Genomic DNA, 20,461 nt, shown 5'->3' with positions numbered 1-20,461 from the left:
ACCCCGCGCTCCCAGGGCCCCAAACTGGCTCCAGGTTGGCAAGCCAGCAAACCCAGTAACGGAGAGGCGACTGTGGGTGCGAGTTTGGGTTAATGGGGTGCTCCTATTAGCAGACAAACTGCTAAAGCCCTCTTGGACCCACGAATCTCTTTGCATTAAGATGCTTTGCCGAACAGAGGAGAGAAAACCTGAGTGTTTTCAGAGAAGGGGCTTTCCCGACATTTTACCGAGGAAAAACTTCGCTGCCGACACCTGTAAAAGGCGGCATAAGATGCCACTGTCAGGGAGCTGAAACTTCTGACGCTCAGTTCCCGCTACAGCCGGTTCTCCGCCCCTCTCGCCCCGGGCGCTCCCCGGGGCACGTCCGAGCCGCGGAGAGCGCCCGGGGCGAGTGGCGCAGAGCGCCGGCTTCCCGGCTGCCCCACAGACAGCCCGTTCCGGCCAGGCGAGAAGCCGAGGCAGCCGGGGAGTGCACCCCCAGGCAGGCACCCTGTCCCACCACCACCCCCTCCCCGCCTCCCTCCGCCCTGACGCCCCCGGCATCCCGGAGCGGAGGGGGGCGGGACGAGTCCCTGCCCCTCCCCATCGCCCTTCCCCCGGGATTTTATAAGGCCGCGGAGTTTCCGCGTCCTGTGACTGCAGTCAGGTGGTTGCGGGGCTTCCCCTCTCCCTCTCTTTTCCCACCCCTCCTCCCTCCGTCCCGCTCCGTCTTCCCTCGCTCGCCTTCCCCGCCCGGCGTGGGCCGGCCCAGCGGGTAGCCGGCGGGGGAAAGTTCGAAGAAAGTTGCCGGCTGGTAAAGTTTAGAGGCGGGAGAGCCGCGGCCCCGGCAGCCCGGCCTCCCCGCGGCGTCTCCGCCGGGGCCCCGCAGCGCTGCGCTGGGCGGGAGGGCCGAGGATGGCCGGCGGGGAAGGAGCGGGCTCCGGCGCCCCGGAGTGCCGGGAGCATCTCTTCAAGGTGCTGGTGATCGGGGAGCTGGGCGTTGGTAAAACCAGCATTATCAAGCGCTACGTGCACCAGCTTTTCTCCCAGCACTACCGGGCCACTATCGGGGTGGATTTCGCCCTCAAAGTCATCAATTGGGACAGCAAGACCTTGGTGCGGCTGCAGCTCTGGGATATAGCAGGTAAGGGCGGGTATGTGTGTGTCTGTCTGCCGGGTGAGCCCCGAGAGGGCAGAGGCCTGTGAACCCGGCTGCCTGGGGTCCTAGGGCCCGGTCTCTGCGGAGGAAAGCCTATTTCAGCTGTGAAGTCTGTCTTCTTATGTTTCTCCTTCCCCTTTACCTGCAACCCCTCTCGTCTGCATTTAGGGCATAAGTAGAGGGAGGTCTTGATGTGGGGGTGAAGCTTTTGACTTTTTATAGGCTGCGTGTGCTCCTGTTAGCCGATGCAGTGAAGCTCTTGGCTTGGCCTGGGTTTTTACAGCAGTCCTCAAAGCTGCTCTGCTCTACTTGCTGGCTGCAGGGCTACCGGAGGGTTCCTGTTTCTACCGCTCCTCCTCAACTCATTTGCCTGGCCGTTTGTGGCCTCGGTGATGACCACTGCTTAAATTCATTTAGGTTATGGTTCCATAACACTTCTAAAGGAAATAAATATCTTTTCTAGGTGGGTTCTGTTTAGTAAGCATGCGTTACAGGTTAAAGGTAACTCAAATAGCTAAAATTGTCCTCAAAAGAAGTATGCTCAAACTTTGTATGTTTGGAGTCACTTAACTTAAAAGTAACTTGTGTCCCTACAACGTGGAGTAATGGAATGGGACTTGTGTTATGCTTAGTTCTGCGTTCAAATCATGGGTTTGTGTATCAAAAAGATACTTTGAGCAGGCGGAAGCAGAAAATGCCAGTTTACTTGTGTAAGCTACACGTCATTCCTTTCCGAGATACAATTCAAAACTGTTCTTTAACACTTCTGTCTTAAAGGCTACAGCTGTGTTCCTGTCATGGTGACGCTTACGCTGCAGAGTTAAATGCCACAGAACAAACTCTGTTTTGCTGTAGTCTTGTAAGAAGTCTGTGTCCTCGACTCCTTAATTGTCTCAAGTTGGTATTGTGTCTCTGGGTTTGTGTACAGCCCAGATGTTAACCTGCAGCTCTCTTCACCCCTCTTCACCCTGTTCAGAATACCTCCTTGGGTATGAAAAAGTAGACTTTATTTCAAATGCTTGTGTGTAAACTTACGCTGCTGGAAGATACTAGGGTGACAACTGGCAGCTATTGTTTCCATGAACTTTATGCTTCATCAAGTGGAAGCTCAGAAAAGAGGAAGCGTAACACGTGGCTGCTGTAACCCTGTGACAGACCAGCTGTACATCAGTTTCTGGTCTTTCTGCTCTAAAGGTTATCTTAAAACACTTCAAATGTGATTCCTCAATCTAAAAAGCCTGTTTCCTACTACCATATGCTGAACATGCTACAGATCTTTCTGCTGCTGACCTGTTGGGCAAGCTAAAATGTTTTCTAATTGCTGTTTTGGAGAGCAAGTAAAACGTTGGCAAGCTTTCTCTTCTGATGCGTTCCTTTTGCAGATCAGTTTTAACTTTCTTTAAATCAATTGGTAGTATTGGTGCAAGCTGCTACAATGCTCCAGATGTATTTGAGCAAGTCTGGGATTCCAAAAATTAAAAAGGGGAGACTATCAGGATCCTGGGGTTTGGCAGGCTGCCATGCTTGTGTTTAACTTCTCTTCAGCTCTTGGTTTCTGAGACTGGGTTAGGCTGTGTGCTTTGCCAAAGCAATCTGTTTCAACAGGTTAGGCAGAAACGTAGCTGTGACTTGTACCAGAGTTTGTACAGAACCTATTTATGTTATGGCAAGTCCTATCAGTACACCCATGCATTAATTTCAAGATCTAGAAGACAGTATTTTTCACTCTTGGTTATTGCTCATAGTGTGTCTTGGACACTGTTAGGTGAAGACTGAGTTAAGAGCTGGTGGAGGCTTGTACTAATATTATCGATAGACTGAAGAATAGAATTTTTTCTGTCACCAAAATGTCTATGTACTAGTCAAAACACTTCCAGACCTATCACAAATGGTGCCCTACTAAACTGAATGGGGAGCATTTTTCATATTTTTACAATGTGGTGCATAGTTTTGTATGAAACTCGTGACTAGTCTTTCCCTAGAAAAAATGAAAAAGGAAAATACAACTGTTTTGTGATTTGCACTCCAAACTCTTATGTCTAATCTGGCAGTTTAGGCTATTCTGTTTCTAGGGGGTTGGGGTTCCTTCCCTAATTGACAAATAAGACCAAGAAGAGAAGTAATCTTAGTCTTAATAATATTTGATTGGTCTGAGTTTAGCCAGTGTGACAGTAACAGTTTAGACTCCCTATAGAATTCAACGTCTCAGTTAAGTGTTCGTCATTAAAATGAAAGGGATTTTAGTATCCATAAGGGTTGCTTCATGGTCTTCGAACTGCTGAAGTCCTTGACCTGGGAATGTGTTTTGCAGCTGTCCATGTCTATATTCAGGAATATTTCTACATGCCTGAGGATGTTAAAAGGCTTGTATAGAAATTACTAGTTAGAGAACCAAGTTGGAAGTGGCTTCTGTACAGTCACAGCACTTATTCCCTAAAGCGCTTTATTAAAGTGTGTAACAAAGTATTTGAGCATGTGATAGTCATTCCCTTTTAACTCATCAGCCCATCTTCTGGCTTTCAACAGCTCATGTAGATAATTTTGTCTGCTGGTGCGTGCAGACAAGCAGCTTTAGATCTCTTCAAGAGATCTAAATCTTATGGTAAGTAAAGTTACATGTGACTTCGCTGCAAGCAAGATGGTGCTGGCATTCTGAATTGATTTCAATGCTTGTAAAAAGCCTTCTGAATTAAAGTCTAACCCTTAAGCATAGTAAGGCATGTTATTTTTCACTAGATCAAAGCTTGTACTTAACAGTTCCTCATAAAAAGCTTTCCTCAAAGAGCTAGGTGCTGCAACCTAAGGTTCTGTACCTAAATCAATGATAAGAATTAGCCATGTAGTTCACTCATCAGCTGCAGATTGTAATGCAGATACTGTGTTGGCTTCTGGTGCAATCCTAGCCAAAATGGTGAATGTTGTGCTGTATATTGCAACGCATCAGGTTCCTGAGTGACTTCAATTTCTCATGCTAGCTGAGTTTCTTTAGTGATTAGATAATTCTATCAAACAGAGCATGACAATGTTACAGAATCGCAGAATGTTAGAGATTGGAAGGGACCTCAAAGGATCATCTAGTCCAATCCCCCTGCCAGAGCAGGACCACCTAGATCAGATCACACAAGAACGCGTCCAGGCGGCTTTGGAACATCTCCAGAGAAGGAGACTCCACAACCTTTCTGGGCAGCCTGTTCCAGTGTTCTGTTACCCTTACTGGGAAGAAGTTCTTCCTCATGTTTAAGCAGAACCTCCTATGTTCCAGCTTATATCCATTTCCCCTTGTCCTATCATTGGATGCCACTGAGAAGAGCCTGGCTCCATCCTCATGACAGTCACCCTTTACATATTTATAAACATTAATGATTAATCTCACACTGCCTGTGCTTTTTTTTTCTGATGAAAATAGCCTTCTTGTTGTAAGGTATGAAGAACTGCAAATTCCTGCAGCAGAATCAAAGGGAGGAGGGGTTGTGAAACAGAGAAGGGGGAAGAGTACTGTTGTGCCTAGGCTTGTATATTCCAGACATACTCAGGTGTTTTAGTTTTTGGGCACAGATTGTAGGTTCCTGAATAATGGAGGTGAAAAAGTTTGGGTGTAAGACTGATCAGTCACTGTCAAGTTGTCTTGATTGCAGCATGAAGTATTCTGAAAGAAGCTGAACAGATTACCTACATGTTCATACAGGAGCAAAACTTGTAAACCTTAGCTGCCATTAGGCATTACTCTTGGTTTTTATGTTGACATATGGAGTTATGATAAGTGTCTCTAACTGGATAAATTCTGAAAGTGTTAGAACCAGGTTAAACCCCCTTGATCAAAGGATGTAAATAATTGGTGAATTAAATAGGAGATAGGAATGAGTCATTGTGATAAAGAGATACAAAACAAAATAACCTTAATGATAGGGAAGTGCTGTTAAAGTCTATTTCAATACACAAGAGATTCCTACTTGACAGGCATGCTGTTCTAGCAAGTATAGTGCACTGACCGCAACGTAGTGTAGGAGGTGAACATAGCGTATTGATGAAACTCAGCCAAATATCATTGAAAGAACACTGTGAGGACTTTCTGTGTCAAAAACTTTTGATCTGATCTAATAAGACCAGCAACTGAGTAGCATTAGTTGCTGCTTTATGATTATATTGTCTATCACTGTAACTCACATCAGCCTGTACGAGAATGCAACTCCCTGGAGGGCAGGGGTGATGAGAGTCACAGATGACCACTTGAGCTTGGCTTCTCCTGAAGAATGTCACTAATGACAACTGGTACACAAATTTGTTTTTAAAGCTTTGACTGAGTGATTCTGCATTAACTTTGATGTAATAGCACCCTTTTTCTAGGACTTAATTAGAATTTCTTTATCATTAACTGGAAGACCATGGCTATGAAATTGGCCAAACAGAAAAGGAATGATTGTACTTCGGTATTCTACATGTGCTCTACACAAGTTTTCAGGATTTGAATTATAAGACTTGTAGCATGCAAATTTGTTACCAAGCTCTTGTCTGTCTCCTTGAAAATATCTGAACTCTAACTTATTAGAAGTATCTACCAGTCCCCAAGAGGATGGAGAAATCAGATGAGTGTTTTGTTCAAACACAAAGCTGAAGAGCTAGAATAACCCGTCTTTTTCTGTGAAGACAAACAAGTCTTAGAAATGTGAATTGCCATTAAACTTTTAACATGTTTAGGAACTTCCTCTCATCTATAGGAAGCCATGAGAAATGGGAAAGTGAGTGCAGGAAACAATAGATGTGGGGGAAGGCGAGGAGGATATTCTGAAACTTGCTTCACAGTAGAGAAGAAAACATAAACTGAAATGAGCACTTGCAAAGTGAGACAGTGAAGGCAAAATGGAAGCCTTCTAACTTAGTTAAGCAGGAGTGATGCCGCACCTGACAAACTTTTCTGCCCCAATGGAATATGATCTGTCTCCTGGAAAGGTGGAGTGCTTGGTAGTTACGCACCTTCTGTGGAACATAGCTGTGTACTGTTGTGTGGTTTGGTGGCTGAGTTTCAAAGCCAGGCAGGCTGTTCCAGTATGTGAGATGATGTGCTTCCATGTGGAAAAGCCTTATAGCTTCAAGCAGGTGTATATTTTGTTTTTTCTCAGTCTGCATTTGTGCTACTGACATGTCAAAAGACTACCAAGTTGCTTCTATGTACCAGGTTATTAACTTGTTTTTTGCATTATGGACTGATTCTTTTTTTTTTTTTAAATAAGGTCTAAAGCAAGCCTCAAGTGATGTTAATGCATCTCTGAAAGTCTGTAGGGGGCAACCAGAAAACTTCCTTCCTTTCCTTGATGTACATAGCTCCGTGTCAGAGAGACTTACTTAAATTGGTTTTCAGAGGAGTCCTTCCTAAATATGGAAAGCTTGGAGGTAGTAGTCTTTAAAGGTAGTCAACATAGTCTTGTAAGAACTTGTCCTTAACCCACAAAACACTTTAAAGGTCAGTGTAGGGATTAAAATGGCAACTCCTGCAAAGAAACCATGCAGAAATAGCTTAGCTATGTGCCTAGTACAAGTGAGCAGAGAGTGAAGGCTAGAGAATCTAGGTGTAACCTGCTCCTGTGTTTTCTCCTCACTATTAAAATGGTATCTAATGAGCACAATTAGGAAGGAAGAATGTGCACATGAATAACTGTATCAGAAATGGATGCAGAACTTGGGAGTTTATAGCTTTATTTCAGAAACTGGTAAGTAGTCTGAGGTTATCTCATAGGTTGTATGGTGATGGAGGTTCCAGCTGCAGCTGCCTTCATGTGGAGGTGGTGGCACTATCATTCTGGTAACAGCTGAGGCAGTTCAGAAAACTCCATCAGGGATGTAGAGTCTTTTGTGTTAAGTTAAGACTGATGAAAAAGATTTGAAAGACCTGTGACTGATTTAGGAATGTTTCCTGTTCACACACATTGCATGTGGAAACATGCAAGACTAGCAGGTGAAGTTTGAGGAGGGTGAAGTAGAAGACCTGCTGATGTTGAAAGATATTGAACACTGTCTTAAGAGCAGTAGAGGCAAGAAACAGAACTGAAGGTGTGCTATAGGTTTCCTCTAGAAACCACCCCTCTGTGGGAAATCTTGTGTGGGTGTCCTTTCTTGTGACTCCTTAGGAACAGCTGAGTTAGTTATGAGCTTTCAGTTCAGAACGACTTGCTGTGCTTGGAGCTCTACAGCTACGTATCCAAATAAGTGCTGAACATGTTGAACTTGTTTCTTTTTGGTGTGTCTCCAGACTTCAGACGTCTCTGAATACGGACTCTGGCTGTCAGCATGCCTTTTTTTAATACTTCTATTTAAGTCATTTTTTTTATGAAATGCTATCAAGCAAGGTATAGTTATTGGTCTTACTGATGAAACAATTTCCTTGTCTTACCAGTGGGGTACTGAATCATTCATATTGGTGAAGGTTCTTGTGCTTAGTATTATGTTATATAGCAACTCAAAGTACCATATATGTTATCTTAAACTAAACTTATTAAAGCCTGTGTGCTGATGGAATTCTGTGAGAATATGGGAACTTTTATTGTCTTGAAGCTGATGTTGTAAGGCAGTTTAGTACGGTAATTTTGATTATGTAAGACAGGACTGTTCAGTTAAATTTCAGTTAAATGGTAAAATTGAGACAGATATTCTTTGAGTGTCTTGGAAGTAAGCTTAGAATTTCTCCATAGGCTTTTGTAGGTGTCCTACAAGAAATGGGTTTGAAGGTGTAATCTTAGACCACCTGATCTAGTACATGCTTAAAAGAAAGCTTGCTCTATTGATGTTGTAGATACTCTTAATTTCTATCAACAATGGAAACTTCACTACTTGAGCTTCTAATCACTGTGGAATAGATGGAGCTTCAGCCTTATTTTCAAATAGATACAGTTCATATCATATATAGCTGTTGCTCAGAAACTTTACTCTGTCTCCAAGATCACAATAAAAATAATTCTCAAGCACTCTGATACAGAGGATAAAGGATGGACAATTATTCATCAAATGGCTGTATGTGGGAGCTACCCAAGATACCTAAGTTCTTATGTGCAATACAGCAAACGGGAGGCAAAATAGTATATATCACACAGCACAACTAATTTTTTGGGTCAAATTGTAATTCAAACTAGAAACCTGTGCAGAAATCCATTAACTTACATTGATCATAAGCTTTTTTGAGGCAAGTATTGACTGAATTCTTACCCTTTATGTAATTGTGACTCAAGTAGTCAAAAAGTAAGCTGATTCGATAAGTCAAGTGCATCATCCTTCAGAGACAAACTGGTGTATCCAATACTAAATATACATTTTTCTCTTAATGTAGGGAGTTTACATGAATGTAAATCAACCTTTATTAACTCTCCTTGCATCAGTGTTGCAGCTTCAGTCTTGATGTCTTCACATTATTTACATCTCCATTTTGTCTCTTAACAGTTTGATTTTCTTGACATGCACATCAGGACAGGGTGTCACTGAAGTGCATGTAAACAAGTAAAATCTGATTTGGCAAGTGCCGTAAAGGGATTGTTCTAAACAGATTATTTTCTTTACTCTTCTAACAAAATGCTGGAGTCTTAGCTGCCTGGCTCCAAAACAAGAGTCCAACATGCTGTATAAAATAAGATTCTTCCTTTCAATAGTGAGCACAGACACTGGGATTCAATCTCACAGCTGTTGGAAATACAGTCCTTGAAGTCCAGTGGTAGCTGTTGTCTTTGCCTTTGTGGTCTCTTCTAAACTTTTCCCTCCAAATACTCACTTCAGATGTTCTGCAGGGTGATGTGCCATGTCAGAAGGAAGCGCTTTGTGGTAGGGGAATTTCTATTTATATTTTCATACAAAAGCATAGGAATAACTCTTGTGAAATTCTCGCAAGAGTTAAAGCTAGCATGACTAGCAGCAAGCAGGGACTACCAAGCACAACCTGCTTCTCAAGCTACCTGTGGTAGAACACTAGGTGTTCAAAGTTCTCCTCTGGCTATGGAACCATAAAACAAAGGTAGACAGGGTGGTAAGAATATACTTTGAAAAATGATGGGATTTCAGGGGTTTATAGAGCTTGTTTAGAAATAAATATCTCAACTCTGTCTAGTGAAAGCACAGTACACTTTCGGTAATAGTGTCTTCTAGATCAGAAGCAAATGCAAACCAGTATTCCTTATGGTATGGGTTTTAGCAGCTTTTCAAATAATACATTAAAAAGCAGCCTCTGAGCATCACTGTAAACAGCTTGTGGGAACTTGTTCTTTAAATGCTCCCAGGCTAGAGCACTGGGTAGACCAAAGTGGCAGCTATTTGATATGAAATTCCAATCACACACAATGTGCTATGACACATTGAACACTTTAGAGATTAACATTTTTTAGTCTCATGATAACATTGTCTTGAGACAATCCGCCTCTAGAATTGTTCTCCTGTGTGCAGTGAAATGCTGTAGTGCCATGCAGCATCGCTGTTAAGTACACAGTACAGCTCTGGCTGCATGGTAGTGCACCAAAGGAGATGGAGTAAAGGGTGTCAGGCATGGCATGAAAAAAGTTTAACTCTGGTAGATGCCTTGTTTAAATCTAGTTGAAGCAAGATAGGAAGTATCAGTTCATGCTGTTACTGGCACTAATAGGACTATGTCAACTTTTTCTGAATATCAGTGCAAGGAGAGTTTTTTCCATACATTCTGCAATTTGACAGCTAGAAAGAAATCATTTAGCTTGGCTGAATGCTCTACTTTTCTGGGGATGAAAATCTAGTGCTTAGTCAGGGAGTTCCTCTCTTGTTAATTTCCTGTTTATCAAAGATGCAAGCAAAAGAGTTGAAACTTTCTTATATAAACATGACTGTCATACTTCTACATATGATACATTCGATGCTGGATGAAGCCAGTTGAACTGTAAGTGCAGAGTATTGTCTGTAAATTTCTCAAAGACAACATAGTAACCTGTTAAAGTCAGTTTGGACAGTTTTAAATTATTAGATTAGTCCAAGGCTACAGGCAGCAATGAAAACTTATCAATCTTGCTATAAAACTCCCTGTGAGAGCTGTGCAATTGTTTGAGGAAGGCTTCGTATCTTTCAAAGAGAATGGTGTGCATTTTTCCATTTAGTAAGATGATAGATGAAGTCAGTGTTCCTGAATGAAATCGGGTGTCTAACTTCTGAGCACTTATACCTCAGTGCTCTTGCTGTTTCACTGGTAGTGAACAGGACTGTCCTGCTTTAGAACAAAGTGTAATGATAGCAAACAGTGAATGGAAAGACTAGTCACACTGACTTTGAAAATTCGGGTGGCTAACAAACTGTTAGATTAGAAACTGGCTGTGTTGTGCAATGAAACTTCAGATCAAACTACTTCCTATCATTTCAGAACGTAATACTGACTTCTAAGAAGTTGTGAAAACACTTCACATAGAGATCTAAACAATTAAAATACTGCTACCCCTGAACTGATATTCTTCAGTGACTTTTCAATGATTACAGAGTAAGTCTCATGCATGCTGTGTATGTAGTATACTGTGGGTGTCAGGTCTCTGACCCTGTCTCACTCAACAGAACTGCTTTAGCTGCACTCTGCCGCTGTCTAAGATAGACATAACCAGAGTATCAAAGGTCATCTCTTATGATAAAGTTGGAGTCAGTTGAACAGAGATTAACTGGCTAGTTATCCTGAAGACTGCCCTTCTGAAAGGTTTGGGACTGTTACTGTTGGGAAGAGGTCCATCCAGTGGTCAGTTATCTTTCCTGCACCACCCTTAGTAAGAAAAGACACTAACAATTCACGTAAAATCATCAGAGGCTGCTCTTGTCTGCTAGAAACTAAGAGCTGCAGACAGTTACCAGTACTGTCTAATACAGGAAGACTTGTTTGTCACCAGAACCACAAATACCAAACATTACTTCCACAATGATGGTTAAAAAAGGCACATCTAGCCTGACTTTTACTTTCTATTACAGGTTTCTAATATGTACTAGAGCTGCTAGTATAGTTCAACACGTCTGTGGTTTAAGTGTTTGGCAACTTTGCACTAGTAGCATAAATAGAAATAGATAAGAATCAGGAGTGGAGAGGCATCTAGCACTGACCGTCTCAGAGTCAGTCTGCTCTCTCTCAATCTGTGGCTGCTACCCATGTGAAAAAGCAGGTAGACACACTTAAGCATGTCCTGTAATATTGATAGTGGTTTGGTTAACCTACTTATTGCTGAATAACAGATTCAATCTAATTGGGTAAGACAGTTCTGGGACAAGCTGTGCTGGTTTGGGGAGAGGGGGGAATACTGTCAGCAGTGGTAGCTTGCCAGTAGCATATTGATATAGCTGGCTAAAAAGGAGCCTAGTCAGCTCACACCTGACCCAGGTAGTACTAAAATGTACATTAGATGTCTGGAGAACTGGGAGATGCATCCTCAGGGCAATTCTGGATATTTGCTGTATTGTGCCAAACATGCAGCTGTAGGACCAACAGGCATCCAGAGTGTAGTCCGCTCTTGTCAGCGGCTCTTAAAGGACCTAGGTGAGTTTTGAAAGGGACACTGATTTTTAACTCAGAGGATTGGGCTGCATGCCCAGCCACTTTGGGTGGTGCTTTAGCTTAAATCTATTCCACTGAATGACATGAACTTTGCTGAGAGACAAAGTTGTAAGTAAGGAGCTGCCACTCAGATATTACTAAATGTGAAAGCCTGACTCTAGAAATTCAGGGAGTTGGAGGTTTAAATCTCTTGTAAAGCAGCACAACTGAAGCAGGAAGGAGAGTGCATGTTAGATTAGGACTTCCCTTGGCAGGAGGGAAAGAAGGGTTTTCACTTACTGTTGAATTGTGGGGTGTTTTTTTTCCTGCCTAGGAGGAATAAACCCCCAAATGTCTTGTGGTTCTGGAAATTGTCTGAAACAACTAACTTGTAAAGTTTGGCACTGAAGTCCAAATAGTGGCACTGTTTGCACACTATGTGGCTAATAAGGTCAGAGTAGTTGATGGCGAGGACCTAGAAGCCATGGTGTTGGCACCCAACTTAGGGTTAGTCTGAATGTCACTAATGACCCTTCTTGAATTTTGACATGACTAATTGACTATTAGTGGTCATGGTAAATAGTTGATCTTGGAACCCTTCTCACAATGGGAAGAGAATGTTCAAGTATTCCCAGACAAAAACTGACTTACTGCAACCATTCACTATGGTTTAATAAGAATTCTGTAATGCCTGACTTCATGGAAGTGTATAGTACCTGTTGACAGCAGAGTAACTGAAACACCCTAGCAGGATGCTACTTCTATGCATTTTGAGCTCTCTTAATTTGATTCGCTAGGTGTCTTGATCACTTTCTTAATTACTGTAGCATTGCTGGATGTTTTTTTTTGCTTGGTTTATAGATTAGATTTTTCTTGTGTGGTATATTCCTTCTTTCTCTTGAACTTAAACTGCTCAACTCTGAGTTTCAGCATTCTGAAGGACAACATTAGCGAGAGTTGCTTGGCTTTATTCATAAACTGAGGACTTTGTGGTATTTATCAGGCTTTTGGCAACTCCGTATTATTGGGTCCAGAGAAAAACCGCAAAACTTCATTGCAATGGTTTTCCATTTAGCAGCAAACAACTTTGGAATAAAACTCTTTAGCTAGATGTGCTTTGACTTTTGGGGTACTTCAGTCTAGACTATACATCTCTAGTTAACATTATTTGATGTTGATCTGCCAAACTTGTTAACATCAAGTTTTGAGCTCTGGCCACCCATTAAGCTGATTAGCCTGTCAAAGATGACTTGAACTAACATTACTTCAATGAAAGGAACTATTTGTTCCATCATTCTTCCAGTTATCACACTTGTATAACCTTTGGTCATCTTTCTCTTCCTCATTAATGGTGCAGTTTTTGGAGGATGCCAGAACTGCTAGTCTCATCTGAAAGAAGTTCAGCTTTCTTCAGTTGTCCATCAGTAATCCTGATGAGATGTTAAGGGTTTAAATGCAACTAACATAACTGGTTTGAGTTGTGTGGCTTCAGAGCAGACTAAGCTTAGATTTTTACAAGATAAGGGAACTCATGCTATGCTGTTGGTATTGACAGAGGTGACCTAAAATTTAACTTCACAGCAAAAAAAAAAGTATAGCTGGGGAAGCTATTTTACTCAAGAAAAGTAAAATGACCTATCTAGGTGCTTGTTAGTTCATATAAACTACATATTAAGACTTCTAGTTATGGTAAATAGCCTGGGAGAAGGAACTCTGACACAGTATCATGCATATCCAGCGGTCATTTGTACATTTAACTTTATTTTTCTAGCCTCAATTCCCATCATGTAGGACGAGTTAAGAGCAAAAATAATGGTAGGAGTGTAGGGTATCTCCTGATAAATAAAAGCAAGAACTGTCAGAATGCCAAGACCTGCTGCTGTGATAAACAGGACTCTCTTGTTTATTCCTTACATTGGGAATGACTGCTGTAGAAAGTCTTTAAAATGAGAGCAAGGTTGGCACTATCTGAATCTTATGATAACTTATCTTTTGCAGTGAAGTAAAGGACAAAGATCAGACCTGGCTATAATTTTTTTCATGTTTTCAACTTATGGTTTACCTGGCTATAATTTTTTTCATGTTTTCAACTTATGGTTTACTCCTGTTACATTGTAAACTGGGAAGCAATAACAGTTCCCAAGCTCTGATACAGTTTTAAATTGAACTTAATTCCTGTGATGCTACTGTAGGGGAACAGTATTAGTTCCTAACGCATGACATTATGCAAGTATTTCACTTCATGTTGTTGAAGTTACTGGAAAGTATGGTGACAATATGTGCTGAATCATTTTAGATGTGAAAACGCTGTGGTTAGAGAATGCGGAACTTCGCATTGCATGCATGCAGCCACCTCCATACCCCCAAAATACCCATGACTGCCCTGTAGCTTAGCTCCTCATCTACACCTGAATTCCTAAAACACAGAGAAAGAATACTTTTGTGGTACTGTCAGATTTACCTCAAGGTCCTAGAACTACCACAATGATTAATCTGCTGATGTCCTTCCCACACTGCTGTAGTAAGCACGTAATTTTCCTGTCTTCTTACTTCCATGATTATACATACTGGAGACTTTAAGTCTAGTTTCATCTCATCACTTTTAGCCTTTCCCCTCTAGGGGTATGATCCACTTTCTGTACTGCTCAACGCTGTTCTCGCACATGGTGAAACGACTACAGCAAAATTTTGCTGGACACAGGAAAGGGAATAACAAATCCCTGGCCGAACTGAGCATGGCTGGCTAGCGATGCTGGTTTATGCAGCATCATACTTTAAAGTTGAACATCCAGAAATAAAGTCCTCTTTATAGAGCTTTATAGTTCTCTGGAACTTCATTGTAGCTGCTGTTGCTTTCAGGCAATTCTAACAGCTGCTTAGTCAACCTTTTCTGAAAATGTCTATAGGGAATGAGCTGATCTGTACACTGAAGTACTGACATTAAAATGAGGCAATTGAGCTAGAAAAGCATGCTGTTGAACAGGATCCCTTGTCAAGTGCTTTCACCTAATGAATTTCTCGCTCTTTCTGAGAAGATGAAAACGCACAATTCTTGTAACGGGTTATCCTCACTAATCAAAGGTGGACTTGAATACAGCTGTGTTTCGAATTAAAATTCTTACTTTGTCTATTCTAAACCTGCATATGCACTAAAAGCTGAAGTGATGATACGCTGTCAAATTATAAAGTGCAGGGACTACTTTTCCCAATGAAGACTTCTGAACAAAGTAGAAAGCTTTTATTAGTAGCCTGAGCTTCCCAAGCAACATGCTAGCACTTAGCACTGCTATGCCTACTCCAGTAGAAACACAGCATGATGGTCTGACCATCCAAAGAGAAGAATAACTGAACTGGCACTTGAATTCTACATTTCAAGTATACTGACTAAAATAGTTGAACTTAAGAAAAGTCTTTAGCTAACTCTACTCACTGATCATTGGTTTTCTTCTTGGCATTTTTTTGTGTGAATAAATGTACTTTACCTATTCTGATAATCTTGTATCAAATCCTGAGATTGCTGTAGAACTCCCAACAGTTGGAAATTATTCCAGAGAAGGTCTTAAACTTAAAAGATAAAGGTTTAGCCAGAACTGTTAAACTAGCTTCTATTGAGCTTGTCCTGAACGACAAATCTATAATGTAGGTGACTTCTTCAGAAGATGCTTTGAAGGCTGTTAGCTGTGGAGCTTGTAGAAACCTTTGTTACTCAGCCTCCAGAAAAAGTCTCTGTATTTCTCCTAAGTCTCTAGCTGAAGTGACTAGGTTTAGATATAAATCTTGCAGAAGTTTTCTGAGGAAAGAATCATTTGTATATAACTGTGCTTGTAGTGTTTTTAGGCATTACTTCTAAAACAACACTAGTCAAAAAATAAGTTTAAAAAAATAAATCAAAGTCATAGTTGAGATTGCAAACTGCTTTTAGCATCTGGCTTGTATGATATATATAATGCTGTTTCCTTGAGATAACATAAGATGGAAGAGGCAATGTTGTGTGAACTAAGTGACTAGACCTAAATGCCAAACTCGTTTGTACTAACCTGGTACAGCAGTCCATTTACATTGTCTAGCGTTCATGCTTAAATATAAATATACTCTGTCACTGTCCTTTCTTTCAGGCCAGGAGCGCTTTGGAAATATGACCAGAGTATACTACAAAGAAGCAGTTGGTGCTTTTGTGGTCTTTGATGTCACAAGAGGCTCCACTTTTGAGGCCGTTTCAAAATGGAAGCATGACTTGGACAGTAAAGTACTACTTCCCGATGGCAACCCCATCCCTACTGTTCTTCTTGCAAACAAGTGTGATCAGAAGAAAGATGGCAGCCAGAATCCCTCTCAAATGGACCAGTTCTGCAGAGAAGGTGGCTTTGTTGGATGGTTTGAAACCTCTGCCAAGGTGAGCGTAAAAAGGAAATACGTTTTAACTCTTCTAAGTGTAGGTATAAGAATGGGTGAATATAGTCATGTGGGGAAGAAAATTATCAAGTATAGGAAGTGACAGTCAAGTCTCCAATATTCAGAAAAAGTTGGAAGACTTACAGCATATTTGATTAAGATTAAAACTGCATCTTAAATTCAGGGAACTTTAAAACTAACTGGTAAACTTGATTAACTGAGTTCATTAAGTTGTTTGGGTTTTTTTCTTGCATGTGCCAGGATTAGTGTCGTTCTTCAAATATTAGTACTACTAAACACTGATCAAGCTGTCAAAAAGACACAAGTAATCTTTAGGTGCAGGTTTCTGAATTGCAGCTTCTGTTTCACTGTGACACATAGGAAGTGGTAAGACTCCAGAAGGGTACAAGCTATTTGCTCGCTTATTACTACCCAGATGATGATGTCACTAAAGCAGCCTTCTATGCAGTGTCAAGACTGAACTTGAGAAAAACAAATTGTTCTGTGTATTAACTTAAACTGAGATAGATAGCTACTTTATGCAAACAGATAAGTTTGAGTAACTTCATATATTGTAGAGTTTTAGCCTATGTTTGATCAATGAACAGATAAGCTTGCAGTAACTTAATTGAAAGTGGAATCCCACAGTTCCGAAAACCCAACTGATCCTTAAAATGAAAGATTATTCTAGATGAAGACAATATGGCTGACAAACCAAATTACTGGTCTGGTTAATAAGTCTTTTATATGGTTAGCTAAACCTTGAAGTCCTTATTTCCCCTTGGCTTGCCTACTTCCTATAACTGTTGCTTATGAACTGGCACAAAGTGATACTTAGACAACTCCTGAAGGGGAAAAAAAAATCTGTAAGGGGAATATGATAAGAAACAAAGTAACAAACTTCTTCCTGATCACTTTAAGGAGGAAGGGTACACAGTGACAGGGCTTAGTTAAATTAGCTAATCATTTGAACAAATAATTATCAAACCCACCCATCTGTTACTAAAACCTCACATTTTTAAGGTTTTTTATGTTCATATAGAATACCAAGATTCTGCTTTGGGTTATGTCTTCCTTGAAGCTTCACCTGCCCATAACACTGCTATGTATGAACTTCAACATGCTGTTAAAAATAAATGCAAGAAACTTCATATAAAAGCCTACCATGAAAGTGTAGTGGCAGTTTGCACTTTAGGTGGCATTTAAGATATGACAATGTAAAACAAGGCTCTTGGTGCAGAGGGAAGTCCAGACAATATTAGTCCTAGTTAAGTTATGAATTGACTTGCTTAATAGCTTAGAAAAAATTCAGGACAGCTTTCTTGTTTTTCTAAGCATCGCACATCAGTTTATGGCTTTAACTCCTGCCCACTTAAATATTCTGATAATCTGCTCTTGCCTTTCTGCTGGAACTGATACTTGAATCTTCAGTCTAGTCATCAGAAGTATAGGTCCCACTCCCTGTGCAGTAAGGAGAATATTGAAGGAGAAAGAACTGCAGATAGTATAAATATTCACAGAAATATCTTACGAACATCCTTACACTAAAATGAGGAGAATGCTTCTTCATTCTGGACAGGGAAAAGTGCCTATCTGCAAAATGCCAAAAGCAGTTTGTGATTGACAGCCACAAGCTTATAAAGTATAGTAGTGATGGACCAAATGTTTTCATGATCTAACCTTGCTTGTGTGGAGTTCAGATCTACAATTATTGAGACAGAAGAATGCACTGGGGTGGTATTTCCCTTGGAACCAAAGAGCAGCAATTCCAAACATGGCAGCCCTATGGTGAGCTAACAGGTGGCCCAGCTGAGTCAAAGCTGTGGCCAAAGGCCCCTTGGCACTGGCCAGCTTGGCACCTCAGTAGCTGAGATACCTTGATGAAATAGATCTCTAGATATCCTGCATGCACACCTTCGTTAGAGTGTATGTGAGAATACTTTTCAAAGCGTGCACAGGAAAATGTAGAGTGGCTAAATGAGGCACCCAGATTTAGCTGGGGTTCTGAGGCTGCTAGAAAAGGTCCTTGTACGTAAATAAGTGCATCCAAACTGCAGCAGAAGTAGAAAAAGGCCCCCAAATATAGAACACTATTATGAACAGCCTATTATGTTTCCTGATGCAGAAATTCACTTAGGTGTTTGAGTTTTCCAAATGGGGAGGACGTTTATCCCCTGACTGCTGCATGCTAGAGTTGAAGTATTGTATCTGTAATATGGGTGAATAACTTTGTCTCAAACCTTTCTGGTAACTTTTTTCAAAAAGCAATAGTATGAGCAATGACCTGATGCATCTGAGCTGTTTGTCATGCTGATGAGACTGTGGAAGAGGTTTTTGTATTTGGTCAGCTTCTAGTGGGAATGTGTGACTATTTCACAAAAATCACTGACTACTTTGCTTTGAATGTTTTTAGGACAACATCAACATAGATGAAGCTGCTCGATTCTTGGTGGAAAACATCCTTGCCAACTTCAAAACCTTTCCTAATGAAGAGAATGATGTGGGGAAACCAAAACTGGACCTAGACCCATTGAAAGCAGAGAGTAAATCACAGTGCTGCTAATGCTACCACTGTTCAGTAAAAGTGATGGGATGAGCAGCAAGACTGTTCCTTAAATCAAACTGCTGCTATGGTGCTGCATTGTGACAATCCATATGGCATGTCTGGTGTTATCAGAATAGGTGATTCTTGTGGGTGTTTACATATTATTGTTTAGTATGAAACTGAGTATCTTGTGAGTTATCACTCTACTTGCTTGAGTGGCTGCATCTAAGTCTGATTAGTGTTGTCTTACTTGAGAACATAAGGTAGTGTTTACACTCCTAAAAAGGAACAAACACAACATTCAGTGTCTAGTTTCCTTCTAGGACATATGCTACATTCCAAATAGGACTCACTTGTCATGGTTTTAGCTGAATAGACACTTTCACCTTTAAAGTAAACTTTTCCTTTGCCACCAGTAATGTCCCACTTTAGCCTTCTCACCTACACACTTGTCCCTATTTATTATCTCCCACCATGAGGATCTGTCTCATTGATAGTTCTCCTGGATCAAGACATCCCGGAAATCTTGAAGGGGCCAATGACAAATGGAAGTATCTTTCTTAGTGTGTTCACTAGGACTGGGTGAAGTAGATGGCCTTTACCACCGAGTAAGAACAAGATGGGTAAATGACTGTACTTAACAGGGGAAAGACATGATTATAGAGATACTAACAAAAATGCATCTCCAGCCATTTAAAGCAGAATATTTTTCAGCTAATACTTTACATACGAAACACATTAATGAAAGTTGTACTCCTGTCACATAGCTATGGTAACCTCACCCATATGCACATCCAGAAATAAACATACAGTAACTTTTTCAAGCACTAACACTGAAAACTTTACCAAGCACGCAAAAAGTGAGTATCTTATTGCTCTGTGATAATGAACTTGCTTCTTTTTCCTTCTGTCTTGAGATGGTTCTGAAGGAGGAGAGATCTTGAAGGAAATAGCTTAACTTGTTCTTGCTAGCCTATAAAAAAAACCACCAAGCTCTATCTTTTTTTAATTTTAGAACAGTGCTACAGTTCGCTTCTGACTATTGATGAACTGGCTTACCAATTTGTAACTCTGTATACTGAGATGCTTATGTTTCCTTGTTATAACTTATACGTAGTTTTGGCAGCAAATGAAGATCAAAGGATTAGAGAGATTTCACAATTCTTGAATACATTCTGGAACTCTGGCTCTGTCTGGCTGAAAGGTTTTGAAGCTCCTCTTTATTTTAAGGATTTTTTTCTGTCCTGGTACCTCATGGCTACTGACTTCAGAAGTCTTATCTTGCTTGGTCTGATGGCACTGACGTTTAAGTAAACATCATGAAGTATGTGCCAGATTGGATATACTTCATGAGATTTTCCAGACTGTCTTTTTTTCCTAAAGAGTAACGTACTTTTTAAGAGACAAATAAATATATTTGGGCATCTTATGTATGTTGTTGGTGTATGTTTTTGAGAACATGAATCTTCACGTAACGTGTCCCACCCTATATATAAATACTTTTATTGACATTTGAAAATTACTTTATCTGCTCGTAGCTGCTATGTTAAAGGCTTATTTTAAATTACCACTGTAAGGCTTTGCATAAGCTAAAACCAGGTTTAACTAGTTTAGGATCATAAGATAACTCAGATGAAAGAGTTCTTAGAAAGTCTTCAAAGCCAACATCCTTCTGCAAGCAAGGTCATACTAGTGTGCTTAGGCTTTCATGTGGTCTGATCTTAAACTGTATGGCCCTGGGAAAGCTGTTTCAATGCTTGACTGTCCCCGGAGAGTTTAGTCTGAACTTTTCTAACTTCAACTGATGTCCATGGTCTCATCCTCTTACCATGCAACAATGTAAAGAATGTGTCCATTGGGCTTGTGAAGATTTATTGGACACTTACAGCTT

The 20,461-nt window shown here is 40.7% G+C and overlaps 1 protein-coding gene across 1 annotated transcript; it reads left to right on the top strand.

Moving 5' to 3' along the window:
• Window positions 1-894: 894 nt before the first annotated feature.
• On the top strand, window positions 895-19,320 carry RAB32 (RAB32, member RAS oncogene family). The gene is made up of 3 exons (XM_009978200.2): window positions 895-1,123; window positions 15,749-16,026; window positions 18,439-19,320. The coding sequence occupies exons 1-3, from the start codon at window positions 895-897 to the stop codon at window positions 18,586-18,588; spliced, it is 657 nt and encodes a 218-aa protein (XP_009976502.2). The 3' UTR covers window positions 18,589-19,320.
• Window positions 19,321-20,461: the final 1,141 nt, after the last annotated feature.

Source organism: Tauraco erythrolophus, chromosome 2 (genome assembly GCF_009769465.1).
Source record: "Tauraco erythrolophus isolate bTauEry1 chromosome 2, bTauEry1.pri, whole genome shotgun sequence".
Lineage (NCBI taxonomy): Eukaryota > Metazoa > Chordata > Aves > Musophagiformes > Musophagidae > Tauraco > Tauraco erythrolophus.
This window is presented reverse-complemented; position numbering and strand designations above follow the sequence as displayed.

Coding starts and splice junctions, on each gene's coding strand:
- RAB32 (XM_009978200.2), top strand. CDS start 895: ATGGCCGGCGGGGAAGGAGCGGGCTCCGGCGCCCCGGAGTGCCGGGAG. Junction 1,124..15,748: donor GCAGCTCTGGGATATAGCAG/GTAAGGGCGGGT, acceptor CCTTTCTTTCAG/GCCAGGAGCGCTTTGGAAAT. Junction 16,027..18,438: donor GGTTTGAAACCTCTGCCAAG/GTGAGCGTAAAA, acceptor GAATGTTTTTAG/GACAACATCAACATAGATGA.